Genomic DNA, 22,355 nt, shown 5'->3' with positions numbered 1-22,355 from the left:
GGCGAAATTTAGACTTTGCTAGTGCTCGTGTAGGTGAATGAACGGAACGAACAGTGGATTCGCGGAAAATACTTCGGCCGAGTCTGATAATCTTTTCGGCGCTAGCGAAAGCTACGCCTGAGCTTGCTTCAACGTCAGCTCTTATGCATTGCTGACTTTATTACCGGCCATGAAATATCGACATCGCGGAGACTAGTGGCATTCTTGGCTGGTGTGTGATGAACTGCCAAGGACTGTCTGTTTTTGAGCAAGCGACGAGAATCTCATCGCATGGGTCCCGTTTGGGACAGGACACTGCCCTAGCTTTTTGCAAGGCATGCTTTCAACTTTCCAAAGGCTCGGATGCCGTGTCGCTTAATTCAGTATCCGAAAGCCGGTAGCACGGTCCTTGCTCGTCTCCGAGATGGGATCACCCATACGAGCAGCTCGTTATAAACTATTCTGTTTCATCTCTACAGTTTGGCGTTCCACGCTGCTCTGTCCGCCGACTCCAATGGCTTATCCCGTCCATCCCAGAACAGGGGACAGAGCTGGAACCACTTCTCTCTGCTGCAGACTGAATGCACCGATCTCTTGTGACCAAGGTCCACATACTGCCCAATCGTGAGACCTTGGGAGTTCTCGTATGACAAAATTGTCGAACCTGTTGCCCTGGGCTCGCCGACAATATTTGCGGTACGTGGGTCATCGAGGAAGCAGTAGTGGATGCAGGAAGAGTACCATGCGTTGACTCTGTGCGCGCCACGGAATGAAGCATCGCCAACGAGAGAGTGTCGACCGCGATCGTAATGGTGGGTGTCGTAGTGAGCGCCGTAGTGGTCCTCCTGCAGCGACATGTCAGCTCACCTCCAGCCGGGACGCGCGCGCACCTTTGATGTTACCTTTGCCCAGTACAGCTCGAAATACGCGAACCTGGTCTCGTTGAAGCGCCCAAACAAGCACAACACATGAGGGTCGTGGTGGAGTTTGCTCAGATACTCCCGATGCTGATCAAGCGTCCCGTTCTCATTCCAGCCTTTCGCAACACGGGGGTCATTCTGCCAGCTGTTGAAGAGTTGGAGATGCTCGTCCTCCTGGTAGTTGACTGCTTCCAGTGAGAAGTGCTCGTCGATCTCTGGAATATAGCGACTATACACAATGGAGCCAGGGCAAGGCTTTGGCCGGCGTGTAGGATAGCGAGTATACACGGCTTCTTCTGGAAATTTCATTGTCATCTGGTACCCCTCTGGCATGACTGGGTACTGGCTGAGTGCCAATCGCAAGTGTTCGTCTGTTCCTTCGCCGATGGCCCAGATAGGGCGTGAGCCAAACGGAGAAGCTGCACCTTGCCAAAACGCGCTGCGCAGAATCAAAAGTTCTTCAGCTTCCGCAAAATTGTTAATCTTGTTCTTGAGGTGCCATGGCTTGGGATGCTTGACTGCGAGGCCTGTGGCTAGCAGCTCGTTCCACAGGACCTCGTGCTCAGCATTGTCGCAGAGTAGTGTGAAGTATTCTCGCGTTGGATGAGTGAGGAATATTGCATGGATCAAATTCCAGACCTCCGCCAGGGAGGGCATTTCCTTCTCTTGCCAACGCAGAACAGTCTGCGGACTTCGGCACGCTCGTGCCCAAGCGCTGTTGTCCGACTCGGCAGGGACATCGCCTTCAGGCTTGGAATGAAGATCAAGCCAGCTCAGAGACTCGTTGTGCAAGTGTTTTGTTGGCGGCGTCCCGGCTTGTGGTTGATCGTGAAGTCTCAACGCGAGCCGAGCAGGTGCGCTGTCCGAGATCACATGGATTCGGTAGGTGGTCAAAAATGGATGCGGCAGTTTGACCCACGGATACTCTGTGTGAACAGCAACGCTCTCGAGAGCGACATTGGTGTTCTCCATGATGGGTATGGGCGCTGGTGATAATTCGAACCGCAGGAGATCGAAACGGGAAGACAAGGTTAAAACAAGGCGAGTGATAACCTACCGAGAGCTGAGAGCTCGCGATTCGCAAAGACCAAACGTCAGCGAGCAAACGCCTTTGACGCCATTCCTGAATTCTTCGGTAAAGGGTACGATGTCCTTGCGGAATAGACTCCCGAACAGGTTGGATTCACCTTGGCATCTGCAGCAGGCGTAAAGCCGAATCGCAGCCTTTCTTCCTGGGCCGGCGCGGTTTCGGGTTTTCGGTACTATAAGCATCTGCCAGAAGCTCACGCTTGTAGACAAAAAGACCCAAACACTCAATGGCGACACCCCAACAGCATGAGCACTTCCAGGTGTCTTTTCCAGCAGAACATGTCATCCAAGTCACGCTGGATCGACCCGACAAGCTGAATTGCATCAACAAAGCCACGAGTCGAGAGATTGCCCAAGTATGGAACCTACTCGACCACGACGAGAGCCTTTGGATCGGCATCATTACAGGATCTGGTAGAGCTTTCTGCACTGGAGCAGACTTGGAGGGTTCGTTGTTCCGGAAACCTGTGGGAAGTGGCTGACCGCTCAATCTCGTACAGAGTGGAACGAGATGGCAAGACGCGGCATCGTCAACGACATGTCTGCTCCAGGTCTGGCAGGTCTCCCACGTCGATCGGGCAAGAAACCCATCATTGCTGCCATCAACGGCATCACAATGGGCGGTGGCTTTGAGATGGTCGCGAACTGCGACCTGATCGTAGCATTGTCCTCAGCAGTGTTCGCGTTGCCAGAAGTCAAGCGAGGCATCGCCCCTGTCGCTGGTTGCCTGCCGAGACTTACACGAACGCTTGGCCTTCAAAGGACAACCGACCTCGTTCTCACCGGCAGGAGCGTGAGCGCAGAGGTCCTGTATAACTGGGGCTTTGTCAACCGGCTGGTAGAGCAATCATCCAATGTCGCTGCGGCTGCTGTAGAACTTGCTCAGGAGCTCTGCAAGAATAGCCCGGACTCACTGATTGTGGGTCGGCAGGGTATTCGACTGAGTTGGGAGACGGGCAATGTGGAAGAGGCCGTGTCGAAGCTGGAAAAGGAGTGGTATCCGAGGCTCATGGCCGGTTTGAACTTCACGGAGGGCATTCGGGCATTTGTCGAGAAAAGGTCGCGGAGATGGACGAGTTCGAAGCTCTGAATTAGAGAGGAAGAGGACGAGGTCACTTCACGTTAGTTGTTGTTACTCGCTGCTATCTCCCACGCTAGACCGGTTGTTGTGCATTCGACCTTTCGAGCGAGGAGCTCGGACGAGGCCGGACGGACTTACCTACCCGAATTCAGCAGGGGTATGCAGCGAAAGAAGGAGCGTCTGATTCACGGGAGAGACTCGCCAATTAGTTAGCTAGTATGTTGTGAGCGTCTCCTAGTGCTTGGGCAACACTCGGATCTAATAAGTCTCAATCGCGCCGGGGCGCGCGGAAATCGAATATTGAACCGAGCATGTGCCGAAACGAGAGTGTACTGTAGCATGTGAGCGCACTTTTGTCCATTTCCTTTCACTCCCGATGCAAGGCTACATTGTTGCCAAGAGTGTCAAAGACCTCGAAGCGACTGAGCCAGGCACCGACATTGCCAAAGTTGGGACCACCGCTGAAACCTTCTAGTGCCTCTGCAACCTTCGCCAGTGTACCGTCCTTCTGAAGGTTGCGTTTGCAAGGCACTATCTGCATTAGTCCAAGCTAACAATGGTCTCCAGCACGCGAACAACGCTCTCTCGATCAACGACAGTGCACTCGAGATACTCGACTGCACCAATCTCCCCCGCGACTCGCTGGCCATCCTCATACGTCGTGGGTGCCATGCCATTCTCGCGCAATGCCTCCTTGGTTGTCCAATCGTCGCGGTACTCGGCCTTCCCTCCCAACAACACGATCTTCGCTTCGGGAGCGTGACGCTGGATTTCGGGATACCACTGCAAGCATGGCTGTATTAGCAGGTGACGAACTATTCGGGAACGCAAAGTCATGCAGGGGTAACAATTGCCTTCTTCTGGACATTTGCAAGTGAAGTCGGACACGAGATGGAGAAGCATAGTAGGATGAAAGCAGCGCGAGGATATACCTCAGCCCGCTTGTTCTCTCGAGCGGCTGTTTCCTCCTCGGTCCAACCATCAATGCACGGAGTGTCCCATATTTGCAGAGTGATTTTCTCTTGGCGGGTGACACCGTCGAAAAGGTACTCGACGCATTCGTTGCTGCAGCAGCGTTCAGTACAGATTACCATGGCAGTATCGAAGTATCGTACGTTGGTATGTACTCCCCCAGCAGTTCATCAGGGACACTTTGCTTTGAAATGACGTTCCTAGGCTTTCCACCAAGCATAATGGTGTGTGCAGACTCGGCGCCCTCTTTTCTGTGCCTCGACGTCAGCAAAGCTTTTCGAACGGTTCATACGGACGCCGACCTAGGGTAGTACACATCTTGCGGGTGACATCTTGCGAAAGCTTTCACGAGAATGGTCTGCTCATATCAGCTCTTTTTTCATCCGCGGACGACTGCAACGATGCGTACTTTGCCGACAGCTTGGTCTCCCACGATGACACCCTACAAAGCTCAAGTCAGGCTTGTTCCGTGGGTCAACGAGTTGGACGCATACTTTGCATGTCTTCGCATTGGCGACAGTCGTAGAACTTGCATCGAGTGGTCGTTGCCGTCTAACCATCACGAAGGCCAATGATAAATGTTGGCGACAGTTGTGGCAGTCCCAGTTGCGTTGTTGGGTGCGTGATTCTGTGGTGTTGGAGAGAGCTCGACCGACTAAAGTGATGGAGGATCTATATCAGGCGCCAGCATATTGTATGTGAAGCACATATTTGGCCTCGCACCGCGTTCGGAAAGGTTTGCGATGATAGGCGCAGTAGGGCTCCTTGCATGAATTTGAAACACAGCCAGATCAATTCGCAGCCAATCGCGAAGTTTCAAACCGAGGCCGGTGAAGAGGGCGTGGAATGGTACTGGATTGAAGTATTTGAATGGAACAACTTCGGACAAGACCCTTTGCGAAGCCCTTGGGCGAAGTTTCGGATCTGGTGAGCCAGTCGGGCTGCCGAAAGATTGTCACATGCTCTCTGACCGAGAGCGACTGGCACGAAGGTGTTTGAGAAGCCTGCATATTGCACCCTGTGCGGCCTTTCACTCGCACACCGTGCTTTTTCTGCCCCCAAGTTCAGGTGGAACCCAACATTCATATTCTTGAGCTATTGCCACCGAAGCCGCCATCGATTCGATCGATGAACTTCACCACTCTGGTGACGAGGTCCTGAACTACGGAACCTGGGTTGTTGTTGAGGTTGTGACTCGCCCCAACGACAATGCCGCCGTTCTTGTCATCGATGTTACCGCCACTCTCCTTCACTAAACTAGTCCATTGCTCCAGAAGGGCGGTGGCATTGACTTGTGGTACACTGGCATCGCTACCGCTGTAGAGAACCAGAAGCGGCGAGCTTGGTGGAAGCTTGCCGAATGTTCCCTTCAGTCTCTCGACAGGCAGATCGCTCGAGAAGTAGTCGTCTGCCCCAGAATGATCAGGTCCAGGAGACGAGACATCGACCCAACGCCTCGCCGAGATCGCAACCCTGCCAAACACTGGCCCTGTGAGCCTATTCGGCATTGCGTCTTTGTCTTGACCTTCTTGACACATCTTCAATGCCAGCTGATCCACTTCATGCTTGAAAGCCTGCGGTAGCTCATTCTCCAAAGCCTCTCGATCAGAGACAGGTGCTTGTAATATCACCCCATCCACTGACGGTCTCTTATCCGCTCCCGTGCCCACAGTATACTCCATGCAATCTTGACATCCAGTGCTATGGCCCATGATCACAACCTTTCCTCCCGGTCTCCGCTCTTTCAGATGTGAAATTATGCTCGCCATATCTTCTGCATCTGTTGCCAAACTCCTCACGCCCCACGCCGGACCTGCTGAACGCAGCGAGCATGTCACCAAACTCCACTTCGGTCCCAGAGATTGTGCAATCGTGAACGGGTACGCCACAGAGCCGACTGTGTCACCCATTCCTCCAACCCATACTAGCGTGTTGATATCGAGGGAGCGGACTAGAGGTTTGCTCGGTTCGAAGGCGAAGACATTGTTTGGTAGGGTATGTAGCGTGCCGGGGTAGTTGTTGGCGGGGAGAGTATTTTCGGTGGCCATTGTATCATTGCAACTCGCTGTATAGGCTTCTGCAGGTAGTAGTTGGAAGAAGAAGAAGAGTAGGATCACCAGCAAGGTAGCAAGTGAGGTCACTGGCATGTGGGGCGACTGGAGGCTTGAGCTTCAGCTTTTGTGAGACGACAACAACATCGACCCTTTCTCTCATCACATCTACTTATTATATATCAACGGTTCCCATCTACCTCCCCAAGGGAAACGACATGACATATATAGAAGTTTGCGGTATTCCATGAGGCGACCGCTCTTCATCGTCCGAGATTCGTACCAGTCGATCTCCTTGGCCGTAACGTGGGCTTCTCAACGACACACAGAAAATCATCACTTCTTGCTGAGCAGCGAGGAGGAATCTGCGTCGTGCGCGGTGCTCTCTTGAATCTGACCTACGCTACTTGGTCATGCCCCAAACGCTCAACGTCGAGACACAGTGTGGCGTCTTGCTTCCGTCTGGAAATCCATGTTCTCGAAGTCTCGCCTGCAAACGTCATGGCATGAGCTCGAAACGTGCAGTCGCTGGGAGAAGCGCTCCGTTTGATCAATTGCTTGAGAGATACCAGCAGCACAGGCAAGTAGAGTTGGTGAGGGCGCAGCAGTAAGGTTTTGACCTTCGCGCAGCAGGGCGGCCTCAAACCTTCAGCTGAAGCCACTGGAACACATCTTCCCTCCAGCGGTGTCACAAGGGCTGAGTTCCGGTGCCATTGAAATTTCTCTGGGAGCATCTCTTGCACTGCAACCCAACCACCACGATCAGCATGCGCCTCGTCAATGTAAAGACCCTCCAACTTCACCATTTCATGGATGAACGCCAAGCCCCTAAGTATGCGATACTTTCCCATACCTGGTCGGATCGGGAAGTCCTATACAATGATATGGAGGGCCTCACCAAGAGCCAGACAGAGCTCAACCGCGACCGCGGAGATCTCTTCGTGTCTACCTGGCCATGGGTTCAGAATCCCGCACTCGACTGGAAGAAAGTTCGGTTGTCCTGCCGCCAGGCGCTCGCCGATTCTATTGACTACATTTGGATCGATACCTGTTGCATCGACAAGGCTAGTAGTGCTGAGCTATCCGAGGCAATCAACTCCATGTTTCGGTGGTACGAGAAGGCTGCAGTGTGTTATGCATATATGTCCGATGTTCTGAAACCACCTGATGGAGTCGATGGGGCGAGTCGCCAGCCTTTCGAGCAGAGTCGATGGTTCACACGTGGCTGGACTTTGCAAGAGCTCATTGCCCCTTCCAAAGTCATGTTCTACGATTGCCATTGGAACTGTCTGGGTGAGAAGAGCGCTCTTGCTGACAGCATCTACAAGATCACCAACATCCCTCTTTCGATCTTGAGGCAAAATCAACCTCTCAACGACGCCAGCATAGCAATGAGGATGTCTTGGGCGGCAAAGAGGCAAACCACTCGTATCGAGGACGAAGCCTACTGCCTTCTTGGCATATTCGATGTGAACATGCCGATGCTCTATGGCGAAGGCTCGAAGGCATTCTCTAGACTACAATACGAGATTCTTCAGAGTTCAGATGACCAGACAATATTCGCCTGGGACGGCATGGAACAGAGACTGCTCGCTCTGTCTTCCAAACGATTTAACCATGCCTCGAGGATCGTGCAAGTCCAGCATACTTTGCGCAGTCAGTATGAGGTCAACAAACGTGGCATCCGCATCGCACTCAAGTTGGGCGAATTTAATCGCTGGAATGATACCGCACTTGCGATTCTGGATTGTGTGGATCTGGATAGTCCGGATGATTTCCTTGCCTTGCGTCTCCAAGTCAAAAGCAAGAATGAGGAAGGCGTTACGGAGGCCACACTTGCTGAGCAACATCCTCTATATTTCGTAAGTGGAGCCAAGAATGTATGGCCGCACACTTCAACCAAGACGGAGCTGTTGATTCTGCATCCGTCGTCTTTGTCGACTCCTCGCTCTACCGTGGATGAGACTCCTGTCAAGTTGGTTGTCGACGCTGACCTCTGCCACCTGCCTGTACGCATGCTTCCCTCTGAGCAGCGGGACACCACTTACTCCACCTGCGTTCTTCCACACCGCAGTAGTTCCGACAACGAAGAGCTTAGGGTCGTCGATATCAGTGGCGTAACTACAGCCTCAGGCGTGAACGACGGTCAGCTGCATTCGCACCTAGTCATCACTTTTGGCTACAGTTACGACATGAGTACTACACCATGGAGCCGCCGTCCCATCCTCAGAGCCGGCTGCTGTATAGCCTCGAGACTCGACGAAACCATTACTAGGGCATTTGAATCGAGTCTAGGAGTGTATCATCCGCCGGGTCCGGCTGGATCGAGGCCCAAGGACTGGTCTGCATTGCCGATCGAGATCTCTCTCAAATGCAAATGGACTTCGCCGAAAGGGACTGTGGAGAGCTCTCAGATTCGAATTATTCTGCAGCGAACTTCTATTGGATCAAATGGGAATGGTTCGGCGTTGATCATTACCCATGACAAGACCTGATCAGAGCAGGGCGTGACGGACCAGCATGTCGATATATCGAATCGCACATACAGGAGCGGTAGTTTCCTGCGTAAAGGGTCAAACGGCGTAGTTGACAATGATGCATGTGACGCGATGTTGCATAAATAGCTGGATTCTGAATGCACCAGGACAGTCAAGAGCCTGACTTTGCACGACTCGAACTCATCCATCCACTACACTCAACCTCACCACGCTTCCCATTCCACTCCAACTCACACGCTCTCCTACCGTCATCCCTCTCCTCCAGCCACTTAGCCGCGACTTCCCCCATCCTCATCCTCATCCCCTCCACACCCCCCTTCTCCCTCAAACTCATCCCATGATCCGCCCCTTTCACCACCAAAACCCAACTCCTCGCCTTCATCCCCCTCCTCACCTCCTCAAACAACCCCATCTCACACTGCACATCCCTATCCCCAAGCACGAACAAAACATCAATGCCACTAGGTAAATCCTTCAAAATCTCCTCCCGTCGCTCAGGTTCCCTCTTCCCGTCCTTCCCCGCCGTCAACGGCCAACTGACCAGAACCAACGCCTCGGGTACATCCCCTCCTTCATCAACCATCTCCAAAGCCGTGAGAACAGCCGCCCTCGCGCCCATACTCCGTCCACCCAACACCTTCCCTCCAACCCCTCCCACAGCAGCCCTAAACGCCTTCACCCGATTCACGAGATTCATCGTCCCCTGGAAACAAACCACACTCTCCACACCGCCGAAGCCTCGAGCGAAATCCCTCGTCGCGGGGTTTGCGATCCCGCCGCCGGCGCCGTGCGTGAATATTAGAGATGGAGGGTTTTCATCGTCGCTGCTGTTTGGTGGTTGATGTCTTTCGCAGACGATGAGTTTGTCGTTGAAGGGGAGGGTGAAGTGCGTGATGGCGGAGTCGGGGTCTGGGGGTTCTTCTTTTTCTGTGCCTGTGCCTGAGACGCGGGAGTTGAGGGTGGGGTCTTTGAGACCGCCGAGGATGGGCTTGTCTTTTGCTTCGTTTTGTTGTGGGTTTTGGGTGTTGGTCTTGGAGTCGTTGGTTGGGCGCTTTCGTTTGGGCATTCTGATTGCTCTCCTTGGCTTTCGTGGCTGGTTGTTAGCTGAGCTGATTTATCACAACGCGGTGCTAAGACCAGACGTGAAGTCGCGTCGAATGACGTCAAGATCCTGGCGAAAAAGTTGTAGTTGGGTGGTTCGGTGTTGATAAACAGAGAGAGACCTACGTAGGGTGTGGTGATTCGTTTCCGCTCACAGACGTACGGTTCAAAAGACATGTGCGAGAGGATGACGGCTGTCAATATCGAGAAAGTTGATGTTAAAGGCTCTATTTGCTCTAAAAACAGTGACTGAACTGATAACGCCCTCCATGTGCGCACTGCTTGAAGGGAGGGCGCATCCGCGAGATGTTCGGCGGACTCTCCTTGAAAGCACAGTTGCGCCTTACTGCATGTTCAACGTTGGTTGCTTGGAAAGTGATTGGTGAAGGGAACAAGATCAATTGATCACATGAAGTCGCCACTGCGAATAGTCAGTGCTGTTAGTAAGGTGAATTTCACGAAACTTACTCGTCGAGACCATCATCATCGTATGCCGCCGTGTCTGCGTCGCGTGCCAGGTTCTTGTTCGCATTGAGGGTGGTCTTGGTCTTGGCAGCCTTGGACTTCTTGCCGCCCTTCTCTGCGGCCTTCTCCTCCCTCATCTTCTCGTTGCTGATCGTCGTCAAGACGCTTGCGACGTTCTTGACCTGCTGGCTGTTCAAATCTTTTACTATCTGCTTCGTGAACTCCTTCATGAACAGCTCGTAGTGTGCCTTCTTGCCGTTCTGGTTCAGCAGAGGCACCAACACCTCTCGCAGCTTGTTAAAGTCCTTGGCATTGGTAGGGTTGAAGATCTTGAGTTTAGAGAGGTCGATGGCGTCGTTCGGGTCGTCGCCTTCCTGCACGGTGATGGCTTTGGGAGCGCTACGGCTTGCAGGCACACCACCCACGCCGCCGAACAAGTCCTCGGCGTGCTGCAAGTCGCTTTCCTTCTCAGACGCCCGTAGTCTTGCCCTCTTGTCGGCCTCATCCTCATCTCCGCTCTCCTCTTCGTCATCCTCTACAGCCTTCTGCCGGCGCCGCTGCTCGCGAATCTCCTCTAGTCGCTCGGACTTGCTCTTGTGGGCCGCCTTTGCGGCTGCGTCAGCCTTGGCCTTGGCCTCGGCCGCGTTCTTTGCCTTCTCGCGCTCTTCCTCGCTGTCCTCGGCGGCGTCCCATGATTCCAGGACGTCCTCGTCTTCTTCATCGTCGAACTTGCCTCGTCGGACGGCAACGGCTGGTGGGGAGGATGGAGGGGTGCTGTCTTCTTCCTCGTCGTCCCACGAGGTCTTGGAGGGCGCCATGATTGCGATTGTTCTTTCCGAGATCGGGGCTTTGTTTGCGAGGGGTTGTGAGTGCGTTAACGTTTCGCCGTGAAGGATGCGTCGGAGTCCAAGTATACGGGTTCGGTGAGAGTGAGAGGGTGGTGAAGGCGAGGAATGCAGCGGTAGGGAGGCGGGCGGAAGTGGAGGTTGGGGGAAAGGTTTGGGCACCAAAAGTCGCACCACGTTGGTCGACCCAACAAGTGACTCTTTCTTCGTGGGGCTTGGATTCTTGTCCCGCGATCGTCACGTGATATCGGAGATTGGATTCATATCTGGCCGACGTCACCTTGCCGCCTCCTGCATGTGGATTTCACTTCACGTTGTCCTCAACACCACACGCCTCCTGAAAGATCCCAATTCGGATGAACGTTCCAAACCAGCATGCCAGGACTCAGGTTGGTGATATTGAGAAACGCGGCCAGCCATGCTTCCGACGGTTGATTGAACAGTCAAAATCGAGCTGCGCATATCTGTCCAATTTCTGCTACAATACCCAGCCGAAGACATCCTGCTATCCCACCTATACTCTTGAGCTACGAGTGCGTTCAACACTGGTATACCGCCAGCTGCTGAGAGCCCGTCTACTAAGAGACAACGATCAAGGCTCCCACTTGGCCGACAGCGGGGTAGATAGCAATGGCGTGCGAGGGACAGCTTTCTGCCATGGCTGCTCGTGATGTGAGATTCTTGCAGGCCATACGTACACTGGAATTACAAGAATTCACTTCAAATTACCATGGATATCATCCGCGATCGCATGGTCGCTTTGGCTTATTCCGACTCACCCAAGCCTGAGACTGCAGCACGTAACGGACTGAATACCGCGAAGAACAGGAAGAAACTCATCTTGAACGCCTTCATAGAGTCATGTGAAGCTTCCACGATCCATTGTCAGTGAACGATCGGCCCCTGACATAACGCAGGTAGTGGTCACCAGTCGCCCGGACTGTGGCAGCACCCTGACGATAGATCGTCTGGATTCAATGATATTGAACACTGGGTTGATCTCGCCAAGCTTCTTGAAAAGGCCAAGATTCACGGGATCTTCATCGCCGACGTTCTGGGTGAGAGGCTATGGATTGTAGTCTGACCCGAGGCTGACAGGCTGAAGGTGGCTACGACGTATACGAAGACAGCCTTGACCCAGCCATCAGGTCTGCGGCACAATGGCCCGTCAACGAGCCTTTGGCGGTCGTCGTCGCCATGACCGCCGCCACAAATTCGATTGGTGTTGGCGCCACTGTCGTCCGTCCACCCCGTCGAGATTCCACGTTGACGATCAGTACTAATATATACCTTACGGCAAGGCAACGACCTACGAGCAGCCATACCACCTGGCGAGAAGACTGTCCACAATCGATCACCTTTCCAAGGGAAGGTTTGGGTGGAACATTGTGACAGGTTACCTTGACTCTGCAGCACGTAACCTGATCGGCAAAGAGCAACCTCTACATGCTGATCGGTAAGTCCGTAAACATTCCTATGAATCCACGCTTGTGATGACACTGATTTGTAAAGGTACACCGTTGCGGAAGAATACATGAAAGGCAGGTCGCAGATCTTCGAGGTCTCGAACCAGAAGAACTAACGAGGGGCAAACAAAGTGATGTACAAGCTCTTCCAAGCCTCCTGGCGAGACGATGCCGTGGTCCGCGACGTAAAACGTAGCATGTACAGCGATCCGGCCCGAATCAGAACGATCGACCACGACGGCGAGTTCTACAAAGTGTACGACCTACCATCCCATCCCACAAGCCCTACTAACACCCCAGCGCAAAGCCCCGGCCCACACATCTGCCAACCCTCCCCCCAAAGGACACCCCTCCTCTTACAAGCCGGAACCTCCAAATCAGGTCGGCTATTCGCCGCCCAACACGCCGAAGCCATCTTCGTCCTCGGCCACAGCCCCTCCGTAGCAAAAGACAACATCGCCGAGATCCGCTCGACAGCTAAAGAGCGATTCGGCCGTGATCCCAACAACCTCAAATTCCTCGCTCTGTTCTGTCCCGTGATCGGGCGCACGGAAGAAGAAGCGCAGGCGAAATTTGAAGACTACATTCAGTATGGGAGTAAGGAGGGAGCGTTGGCATTGTTTGGGGGATGGACGGGGATGGATCTGGGGCCTTATGGGGATGACGAGGAGTTGAGGCACACGGAGAGTAATGCAATCAAGGCGGCGGTGGAGTCGCTGAGTAAAGCTGCGCCAGGGGTGGAGAAGTGGACGAAGAGTGAGATTTCGAGATTCGTTCTATGAGAGGCCGAGCGATGCTGACGGGATCTAGACACCGTGGCGCGATTGATCATGATTGGCGGTGAGTGAGAAATACACATCTCATGCATACATATGCTGACTTTGTCTCCGCTACACAGGACTGGGCGCCACAGTCGTCGGCACCCCAGCCCAGGTCGCCGATGAAATGCAACGCTGGGTCGACGAAGCCGACGTCGACGGCTTCAACATGCCGTATGCCATCTTCCCGTCCTCCTTCGAAGACATCTGCAATCTACTCGTTCCCGAGCTACAGTCAAGAGGGATGTTTCATGGAAGTCATCCACCCAACTCTGCAATGTTGAGGAGCAGCGGGCTAATGGTCTTTAGCATGACTACGAAGTCACAGGAGGAACGTATCGAGAGAATTTCTATGGAAAGGCAGGACAGAAGCAGCCGCTTGAGGAGCATGTCGCTGCGAAGTATCGCTGGAGGGCTGGGGTTCCGAAGAGCGAGGCGACGTTTCCTGTTTGACCTGAAGGAGAGCGGCGATTGCTTGGCAGGTGGAAAATACTGGCGATGGAAGATCTTCCTTCACACTCTTCCCACATGTCACATTGACCGGTATCGGAGCCAAGCATTCGCATGTCTATCAACAAGGCGGCGCCACTAATCCAAACGCGCCCTCCATCTTCCGTGCCCTCCGTCTTCTGGGCCATCCCATCCCACGGCACGGCATTTCGCAGTGCCCAAGCCAGAACTGCGTCTGGATCTCTGCATTGATGAAAGGTATTGTAGTCCGGATAAGGCTCCTCATCATCAGCCATGCAATGGAACACGACGATACCGGTCCCTGCATTGCACATGAGGACTTCTCGAGGAGTCTCGATGCAGTGATCTTCCACGTCGTGAACAGTCAGCAATTTCGACATATGGACTCTCATGGGGCCTTCAGAACTTTCACATGGGGAAAGTACGAACCTAGATGGCCTGCTCCCGGTGGGGTGCTGAAGGTCGTCGGAGCCTGGTGTAACAATTCGAATGTGCCGTCGGGACCAGCGCTTGCCCAAATCGTCAGAGGCGTGAGCGGGCCTTGCGAAGTCAACAGAAACGTACTGTCTGTCTCACCGGCGTAACCGTCCACCAAGACCGTTGAACCCCTAACGACAGCCCGAAACCTCTGACTAGCTATTAACAACTGCAACCGCAATCAATTCCAACAATGATTATAACCGGGCACGATCTTTACGGTGTCTTTCCTTGTTGAGCCTGGAGTGCGATGAGGACTATCAAAAAACCCACTGTCCGCCGGCAAGATATTCAATTCAACAGCTAGCTAATAAAACTGGTCTAAACGTACATTGCCACTGCTCCCTGGTCCTCTCCTAACACTGCCGCTTCGACCACCTGGAACAATTTCGAACCAAGAATGTAATCTTCACGAAGATTCTATTCCGGCATCCTTTGTCTCGCCGAAACAGCGTCCACAGACAAGGCTGCTAGTACGTATCCTTGAACTCTTGAAAGATTTCGGGGAGGAAAACTCCGAGATCTATTTGGTGTTAGAGGGCTTGGAAGGACAGCATCAATTTGCGGTTTACTTACGAGTCATCTCGATGTTACAGTGCACTGCAAGGTCGTGGCCGAGCTGAGCAGACCCATGATTACTCTTTGCAATCCAGAAGCGAGACCGTAACTCGCGATACCCATTTGGCATGCGGCGAACTTGATGCATCGAATACGATTCCCTGTCCCAGGCGGTCTCGGTATAATCTAAGAGGCAAGTTGTTAGTCACTATACTTTAAGAGTGTGGAAAGTGCACTCACTCCCGATTAGCACCTGGCCCACGACAATCGTCTCTATGTTAAGCTCTGGCCATCTGCTCTGATCGAATCCAACGCTTTCTGGTTCGATGAAGCCGATGCTCAACTTAGCGGCGTTGCTTCCTACGTACTCGTCCACGTACGACGTTGTGTTGATATATCGGTCCTGGTAAGAAAGGCCAGTCCAGTTACGGGATTGCGGCTCTCGCCACGAGTATTGGTGTGATACTGGATTCCAGAGCTTGTACCTAGGGGCTATTAGTAATGATGCACGCCAGATGTTGGAATAAGCTGGTACATGCCTAGCAGTCTCCACGGAATGCCAGGAGAACCACCAGTCGTAAGCCTGTCCTGTGACTTTGAAAGATCAGCTGAGTACGCAAGCAATGATTGAGCGCAACGCTGACCTTGTGGGATCTCAGATCTCACAGCAATCATTAGCGTGCCATTCTCGGTGATTGACCAGCCGTTCTCGAGCTCGTCATATCCCGGCCGAGTGAAATACTCGTGTGCTTCATGAGCAGTGTACGCTAGCACCACTCATCAGCAAGCAGATTTTGGGCAGTTCATGGTCTCCTTACTCAGGGCATTAGCCCAAGGACTCGACGACAAGCCCTTCTGGAAAGCCTCATTAATTGGCTGCACGTTGGGATTCCAGTACCTGTTCTTTTATAGTTCTATGACACTGGGAGGGCGAAGCGGCGATAGACTTCAATTAGCGCTCGCGTGGAGTTGAAGATTGTCTGGGAGTGCACGAACAGGAACAAAGGCATAGCGTGCTCCGCCGGTCGTGCTGCAGCATGTATCTTCACGAACTTGACGGTCAGAGGGATTGTGCTGTAGGAAGGCCGAACGTCTGATTCTGGTGTCGAACGCGACATGGTGTCGAACCGTTTTGGGCGCAGGCTACACAGCCTATCGGAACTTGACCTTGTTGTAGTTGAGGTGAGCCTTCGATATAAGCATCCGGTTCCGCGGCTACTGCGGATCTCGGCGGGTGCAACGCGGATTTCCGTTTCGTCTTTATCGTCATTCTCGTGTTAAAAAGCAGAAGAAAACGGCATAGTAACAGTTAGGTTCTTATGTTTCTCTTCTATAATACTGTTACTCGACGCTATGGCTACGACTGCTACAATGTCCATTGCATCTGCACTTGACGTGCCTAATGTGGAGATCTGGCCATTGCGGTTAGCTGCATTGCCGGCATTTATTGCAGCAATGGAGGCCTTCATCGAGTACACACTAAGTTTGAACGTGGCTATATGTATTCGAAATCTACATACTCTGTACAAGATGCCATCCATAAGCCTGTGCTGTGTTCTCCAGATTAGATTGCACGAGCGGGCTAATTGCAGCCTGGCAATTTCAGGGGCGACTTGGCGGAATGGAATTCCTACATGTGAGTAATTCAGATTGGCGAATGCTGAGGGTGGTTTGCCCTCTCTCAATCGCCTGCAGTTGGAAACTGCGAATCGGTGTTAATCCTGAGACTTGTCGCATACAGCCATGTCCAAGTTGGATTTGCTGGTCAGCGTACACGATGATTGCTCGTCACCTTCCATGACAGGAACTTGTCATTGGTATGATAATCTGCACTGTTAGGGCATTATCGTTAAGCTGTGCCTTCAGACCAAGTTTTTGAGGCTAGGAACTTAGTTGACGATGCGTTACTCGGACTCATGCATGTTGACAATTAGCCTTGTCAATTTCGGCACTTGTGTCATCTACACGCTTTAGAACATTTATAACAAAGTGCCCATTATCAAAGTGATTGCTTTCAAGTTGCCTCGGTGTCATCAATAGTATCTAAGCTGGGTAGTCTCCCAGGCTGTGACAACGAAGCTTATGCGGAGGCAGCCTGACAAATGTCATCAACAGCGATCAAACCCCACATGTACTGTACCATGCAACTCGCCATCATCCCCAATCAAGCTATCCAACAGCTGATTCAACAATATCTCCGAACAATGCACTGAGTGCGTCGTATGAATGATGGGGTTCTATGTGCCAGCTACTTCTGCCACTGCAGTTACGTTCTCGATGCGCTTAGTGCCGGACTTGTCATAGAAGAAAGGGAAAGCACCAAAGCCGAGTTGAGGCTGCTGAAGCCATTCTTTGAACTCGGTTGCTGTCCGCCAGTCCAGGCAGCGCGCTGGTGTTCAGCTATACGTGAGCATGTTGAAAGTGCAGTCTAGTCTTATGGCTTCTTCAACGCTGCAGCAGCAGCTTAGTCCAAGCAATGGGGGCACGAGGACAGTGTCGAGAAGCTGTCCGTCGACCACGCTACTACTGACCTCGCTGGCTGCGGTGATTGTGACCGAGGCCATCGTAGTTGCCATGATGGGAGAAGATGTTGCAAGTACGATCATAGCCGTCAGGGTGAGTCGAGGAATTCCATAGCTTGCGGTGAGCTCGCTCGTGCATGTGCTTGGGGGAGCATGTTTTTTTGATTATTGCTGGTGGTTGGCTTCGGAGGGGCAGATGTGATGGACCTTATCCGACCTATCAGGGAGAGTGCCGACGGCGGGCACCAAGCGTTGAAGGTTTTAACACATGTCATGAAAAGGGTAAGCAGATACTACATATGTGGCGTGCAAAAATTCCATGCCCGTCCTCCCGAAGTATGCTCTTGCAATATAAATACATCGTCTCAACCATCCAGCGAATCAACCCCATCAACAACCACTCTCCTCTCCCCATCCTCCAAAACCACTTCCCTCAAGAAATACCTCCTCCCCCCACCGCTTCCCACTCCACCATCGCCCTCCAAAACCCTCCCCCCAACAACATAACTCATCATCCCCGCCAAAGTAAACGGCTCCACAACCACCAACTCCTCCCTCCTCCTCCTCCTCAAAACCAAAACCACCCCCAAAACACCCACCATAACCCCCAAAATCCCCAACGACGCATACGCCGAAACCAAAAACTGCAAATGCACCTGCCCCGGCGCGAAAGGGACGCCGCTGATGACGATATTGAGGGCTTCGGCGAGGAGGGCGGCGGTGGCGACGGCGGCGGCGAGGAAGTAGCGGGCGCGGAGGGCGGAGAAGGTTGCGAGGAGGGGCGTTGTGGTGGGATTGAAGGCGATGGTGGTGGGGGAGGGGGAGCGTTGGTGGGAGAGGCGGTGGAAGGGTGCGGTTATGGTTGTGGCTTTGAGGGGGGTTTGTTAGTTTTGTGCGATGGGGTGGGGTTTTGGATGTGGGGTGGGGACGGTACTGTGTGCGATTTGGGTCCAGAAGTGTACGATTATGGTGCCCGTGGCGGTTAGGAGGAAGCGGGGGCCGAAGGTGTTGCTGGGGAAAGGGGGTATTAGTCACTGGCAACACGCTCGCTTCGTCTGGCGTACCTGTTGAAAAATCTGTTGAAGCCGTCGTCTCTGTAGTCAAGGGTGTAGGCTAGGACTACGCCAAAAGCGCCTACGATCATGATCATTAGTGCGATCTCCTGGAACCCCCAGCGTGAAGCTCTGCTCCCATTCGCGGATGGGACATGCAGTGAACCAGGAACGTCGGCTTCTTCGGCGGCGTCAACCTTCGGAACGACCTGGATCGATGCTTGAGAGAAAATATCATCCTCATAAACGCTGACCGGCCGAATACCATAGCACCGCACTCCCGACCGATCCTCCCAGAACCCAAGTCTGTACCTCTTCCCAGCGAAAAATTCCTTAGCGAACCGTTCCCCTTCTCTAAAAGCCGTCTGAAACCCACGAAAATCCCGCTCCAAACTCGGATGACGGACCAAGCAAGCGACACCAGCAATGGAAGCCGGACAGGAGCGAAGACCAGTTGGACGGCTGCGCAGATCGAAGATGACGAGCAGGACTAGGAGAGCACAGAGCGCGAGAAGCACCTGCAACACACGTGCGACGATGACGGAGACGGTCATCCTCGCGGGACAGGGGTTATTCGAGCCGACGTTGGGATTCGAGCAGTCCCAGGTGGTATCGACCCATATCGCCTCGGAGGCGAGAGCGGGCAGGATACAAGTCAGCGCGGCGGCGATCGCGCTACTGCCTAGTCCCCAGCGCCCTCTCCAGATCGCTCGGAAGATGTCGAGAATGCTGACGCGGCTGTGGTAGAAGGAGAAGAGCACCTGGTCGGCGCGCGCCCCGTTTGCGCGGTTCATCTGTCGGAAAGGGTCGATCAGGGCCATGTGGTTGTTTAGGACCGACCATAAGGCGCGATAGAAGACGGCGACCAGCACGGGAAGGTATGTGCCCACGAAGACTTGCGCGGCGGTCCAGGTGTAGACCACCACGCCTCCGCCGGCTTCGTGTTGGCTGGCGAGATTGAAATCGTACGCTGGGCCGGGCGTTGCGCCAACTTTGTGGGTGTTTGTCGTGGTCGACACTGGATCGACGTATGCTGAAGAGGCCGTGGTCGACGACACTGGGTCGACGTACGCTGATGGGGGCGTGGCACTCAATGTGTATGTCTCGCTGGAGGCGAGGTATGCTGCTGGTGACGTCCTGGTTGTAGCTGGGGCGGTGCTCGTGTGTACACTTCTTGTGATGGTTTCAGAAGGCTGTATGTACGCCGATGGCGGTGTTGCGCCCGTGATGGTGGGCGGAGAAATCTCTTGGGATGAGGAAGAGACGCATTCGGGACAGGCGTCGCTCGTGGGGATTGATTGTGCTGGATATATCTCCGAGGACGAAGTAGAAACAAGCTGTACAGCAGTCAGCCTCCCATCTGGTCGACCACAGAGTATATCCTTACCTGGCGGCCCACGAGCGACCCCCATTCATGCTTTACACCATCGCCCGCAATCGGAACGCGAACAGTTCCATGCGGAAGAACTCCAACAGCATACTGCACCAGACCGAACAAGACCGCCGTCAAGATGAGGAGCGTAGTGAGGGCCCAGGTCCGTAGGATGCCTGGTCGGTAGTTGAACTTCTGGCCAGAGGAATCTATGCATGTCCTCTTATCAGCGGGTACAGCCTCTGTGTTATGAGTTTTAAGAATTTGTCACCTGATCTTCTACCATGTAGACTTTCCTCAGAAATCAAAGCCTTCTGCTCGTGAATGGGTTCTTTCGCCATGATGGATAGCCCAGTCGTCGCTGGTGGAGATGGGATGAAAAGCAGGATTAGGACCTCCGTTGCCAGTGGAAGATTAAGGCTGCGTTATGTTCAAGCTCAGTCCCATGGCGTGAACGGCTGAGCACCTGCATGCACTTTTAGCGAGAGGACAGTAGAGCTAGTCGTTGGCTGAGCATGCAGCCTAACGCCACGAAAGCATACCATCCTCGGCCACATCATGCCACCTACCGACCTACCACCTGGACCTCTAATGCTATGGTAGCGGGACGGACTGCAATATCATCTCCCAGATAAATCGTACTACGTCATGTCGAATCGAGGTTTTCATTGCTTGCTGCAGTCTTGATATACTCGTCTGCGGTGTAAAGAGCTAAGACCTGCAGCAGCTATCAGCCTCATTGTCCTTGATTGGGAAGTGGCGTTTGGAGGTCCAGAACCAAGCCCCCAAAAGCTTCGTAACGTCACGCCACGAAAGATACATGTCCAATCCAATCGGTGGTAAACAATCAGGAGATTCAAAGGGTAGCTAGCGAGCATGTGTTCTCACTGTTCATGAGTTTGGTCATCTAACAGACACAGTACTTCCTTTTAGTCAAAGGCGCAACGAAGCGCTGCTCAGTCAGGCAAAGGAGAGACTGTTATTTTCGTCGCGGAGGCTTCCAAGAATGAATGGTGGTAGGTAGTCGTAAGTTTGTGCACGAACGATCGGCTTGTGAGCTATCGCAAACGTACTCTACCCTTTCTCCAACCCTCCCGTCACCTCCTCAGTCTATACAGAGATTGCCAACGAGCCATGGGTAAGAGCCACATTTAGTGTTCGTGCGAGTAGAAGTTGTCTACAAACATGGTCAGCAGGGCACACATATGGAAAACGTTTCGAGACCAGAAACTAGAACGTGCAACGATTGACCCAAATGTCAATTTTCTTCATCTTCCCATACTATCTTACATTCTATTCATGCAAATGCGTTCAGACACAATTGAGTTGCACAGCCCCAGAACCTCCAAAACACACCTTTCCGGTTGCAGAACTTACCGAGGTCTCCGAAGTGCTCTGCTCCGTCGTAGAGGGTGGAGGCGTGGTGGTAGAAGTCTCCAATGTCGTTGGTGTACTCGTCGAGGAAGTGATCGGATCAGGTGTCACCTTCGACTCGTTAGCGGCGATGGCATCTCGTGAGCTGATTTCAGCACCCGTGGAGCTTGGTGGCGGGACCAGTGTAGTCATGGTGACTGTTGGTGGTGGAGCAGTGGACTCGGTCCTGGCATCAGAAACACCCTGCGTGATGACCGTGGTGATGTCGACTGTGCTGCGAGGTGGAGTGTAGGTGACCGTCGCGACGGGAGAGGACGAAGTTGAGCTCGATGAGATAGTCAGACTGCCCAGAATGCCGGCGATGTCAGAGGCAATGGCGGCGGCCTGGGATGTGGTGTCTACCGTGGACGTGCTTGATGAGGTGGTCGACGTGTTGGAGCTTGAGGTGGTCGACATGGTCGGGGTAATGCTGATGGTGACCAGATCAGCGACATGCTCACCACCCTGAGGTAGCACAAAGTTGGGCGCGATGTTGATAGCCGGCTGATGTTCTCCACTGTCGCAGACCGCAGCAGCAGTTCCTTGTCCAGCCCATGGGAAGAGGCGAGAAGGGGCGTTGTTGTAGAGGCCGATGACAGTGTATGCAAACAGGATAGTGCTCTCGAAGAACAAGATCACGGCAAACACGATGAAGAGTGGCATCGGGATGAAGACGCCCGACTTCTTCTCCGGTCGCGGATAGTACTCCTGCACATACTCTCGGGGAGGCTGTGGTGGAGGCGGTGGTGGAGGAGCGACCGGCGCGAAGATGGTTGAGAAACGTGGCGGGTTGTCCTTCTTCTGATGCATCTCGAAGTCCTCATGCTCTGGCTGAGGAAAGTAGCAGCTCTTCTTCTTGTCGGCCTTGCGGTCGGCAGCCTCAGAAGGGGCCGGACCAGGCTGGCTGTCGTCTTGCATGTTCTCGTTGAACTTGCTCTCAAAGTCCTGTCCAAAAGTCATGGCTGATAGTCTGTCGTGGATGAAGGTGTTGCTGGAAGTGATTCGTGGAGTTGAAATAGGCCGTTGCTTTCGTGTGGCTCGTTCGCAATTGCCAGCAATTGCTCGAAAGGGCGTATGTCTCAACGAAAGTCGACAGGCAAACGGTAAATGAGAATTAGACGCGCAGGGCGGCGTGCTGCATTAAAGTATGCCTTGACAGAGGCGTTGTGTGAAGAAAGAAAGCTTGACCAGCAAAGCAATGTACA

General features: G+C 53.3%; 11 protein-coding genes across 11 annotated transcripts; 3 read left to right on the top strand and 8 right to left on the bottom strand.

The window, feature by feature from the left end:
• Positions 1-452: 452 nt before the first annotated feature.
• On the bottom strand, positions 453-1,871 carry M409DRAFT_23136 (uncharacterized protein; the record flags this gene model as incomplete). The annotated part of the gene is made up of 2 exons (XM_033806648.1): positions 453-824; positions 882-1,871. The coding sequence occupies 2 exons, from the start codon at positions 1,869-1,871 to the stop codon at positions 453-455; spliced, it is 1,362 nt and encodes a 453-aa protein (XP_033667388.1).
• Positions 1,872-2,215: 344 nt separating this feature from the next.
• On the top strand, positions 2,216-3,078 carry M409DRAFT_23135 (uncharacterized protein; the record flags this gene model as incomplete). The annotated part of the gene is made up of 2 exons (XM_033806647.1): positions 2,216-2,435; positions 2,489-3,078. 2 exons carry the CDS (start codon positions 2,216-2,218, stop codon positions 3,076-3,078), a joined length of 810 nt encoding a protein of 269 aa, XP_033667387.1.
• Positions 3,079-3,621: 543 nt separating this feature from the next.
• On the bottom strand, positions 3,622-3,998 carry M409DRAFT_34905 (uncharacterized protein; the record flags this gene model as incomplete). Its single annotated transcript, XM_033810336.1, has 2 exons — positions 3,622-3,852; positions 3,918-3,998. Coding segments are annotated over 2 exons (312 nt in total), but the record flags the coding sequence as incomplete, so codon positions are not given.
• A 1,125-nt stretch (positions 3,999-5,123) lies between these two features.
• On the bottom strand, positions 5,124-6,089 carry M409DRAFT_23133 (uncharacterized protein; the record flags this gene model as incomplete). The annotated part of the gene is made up of 1 exon (XM_033806646.1): positions 5,124-6,089. The coding sequence occupies one exon, from the start codon at positions 6,087-6,089 to the stop codon at positions 5,124-5,126; it is 966 nt and encodes a 321-aa protein (XP_033667385.1).
• An 887-nt stretch (positions 6,090-6,976) lies between these two features.
• M409DRAFT_36723 (uncharacterized protein) lies at positions 6,977-7,660 on the top strand (the record flags this gene model as incomplete). The annotated part of the gene is made up of 1 exon (XM_033810605.1): positions 6,977-7,660. A coding segment is annotated over one exon (684 nt), but the record flags the coding sequence as incomplete, so codon positions are not given.
• Positions 7,661-8,741: 1,081 nt separating this feature from the next.
• Positions 8,742-9,656, bottom strand: M409DRAFT_54835 (uncharacterized protein; the record flags this gene model as incomplete). Its single annotated transcript, XM_033812843.1, has 1 exon — positions 8,742-9,656. One exon carries the CDS (start codon positions 9,654-9,656, stop codon positions 8,742-8,744), a length of 915 nt encoding a protein of 304 aa, XP_033667383.1.
• A 499-nt stretch (positions 9,657-10,155) lies between these two features.
• Positions 10,156-10,974, bottom strand: M409DRAFT_66538 (uncharacterized protein; the record flags this gene model as incomplete). The annotated part of the gene is made up of 1 exon (XM_033816981.1): positions 10,156-10,974. The coding sequence occupies one exon, from the start codon at positions 10,972-10,974 to the stop codon at positions 10,156-10,158; it is 819 nt and encodes a 272-aa protein (XP_033667382.1).
• Positions 10,975-11,658: 684 nt separating this feature from the next.
• Positions 11,659-13,738, top strand: M409DRAFT_66537 (uncharacterized protein; the record flags this gene model as incomplete). The annotated part of the gene is made up of 10 exons (XM_033816980.1): positions 11,659-11,673; positions 11,825-11,864; positions 11,919-12,059; positions 12,107-12,240; positions 12,303-12,457; positions 12,514-12,542; positions 12,600-12,723; positions 12,775-13,223; positions 13,366-13,542; positions 13,608-13,738. 10 exons carry the CDS (start codon positions 11,659-11,661, stop codon positions 13,736-13,738), a joined length of 1,395 nt encoding a protein of 464 aa, XP_033667381.1.
• Positions 13,739-14,801: 1,063 nt separating this feature from the next.
• M409DRAFT_66536 (uncharacterized protein) lies at positions 14,802-15,909 on the bottom strand (the record flags this gene model as incomplete). The annotated part of the gene is made up of 6 exons (XM_033816979.1): positions 14,802-14,977; positions 15,032-15,276; positions 15,331-15,385; positions 15,436-15,558; positions 15,610-15,689; positions 15,788-15,909. The coding sequence occupies 6 exons, from the start codon at positions 15,907-15,909 to the stop codon at positions 14,802-14,804; spliced, it is 801 nt and encodes a 266-aa protein (XP_033667380.1).
• A 1,769-nt stretch (positions 15,910-17,678) lies between these two features.
• Positions 17,679-20,078, bottom strand: M409DRAFT_54831 (uncharacterized protein; the record flags this gene model as incomplete). The annotated part of the gene is made up of 5 exons (XM_033812842.1): positions 17,679-18,181; positions 18,248-18,324; positions 18,378-19,702; positions 19,753-19,979; positions 20,021-20,078. 5 exons carry the CDS (start codon positions 20,076-20,078, stop codon positions 17,679-17,681), a joined length of 2,190 nt encoding a protein of 729 aa, XP_033667379.1.
• Positions 20,079-20,842: 764 nt separating this feature from the next.
• Positions 20,843-22,110, bottom strand: M409DRAFT_54830 (uncharacterized protein; the record flags this gene model as incomplete). The annotated part of the gene is made up of 2 exons (XM_033812841.1): positions 20,843-20,914; positions 21,115-22,110. The coding sequence occupies 2 exons, from the start codon at positions 22,108-22,110 to the stop codon at positions 20,843-20,845; spliced, it is 1,068 nt and encodes a 355-aa protein (XP_033667378.1).
• Positions 22,111-22,355: the final 245 nt, after the last annotated feature.

Source organism: Zasmidium cellare (assembly GCF_010093935.1).
Source record: "Zasmidium cellare ATCC 36951 unplaced genomic scaffold M409scaffold_18, whole genome shotgun sequence".
NCBI classification, from domain to species: Eukaryota; Fungi; Ascomycota; class Dothideomycetes; order Mycosphaerellales; family Mycosphaerellaceae; genus Zasmidium; species Zasmidium cellare.
This window is presented reverse-complemented; position numbering and strand designations above follow the sequence as displayed.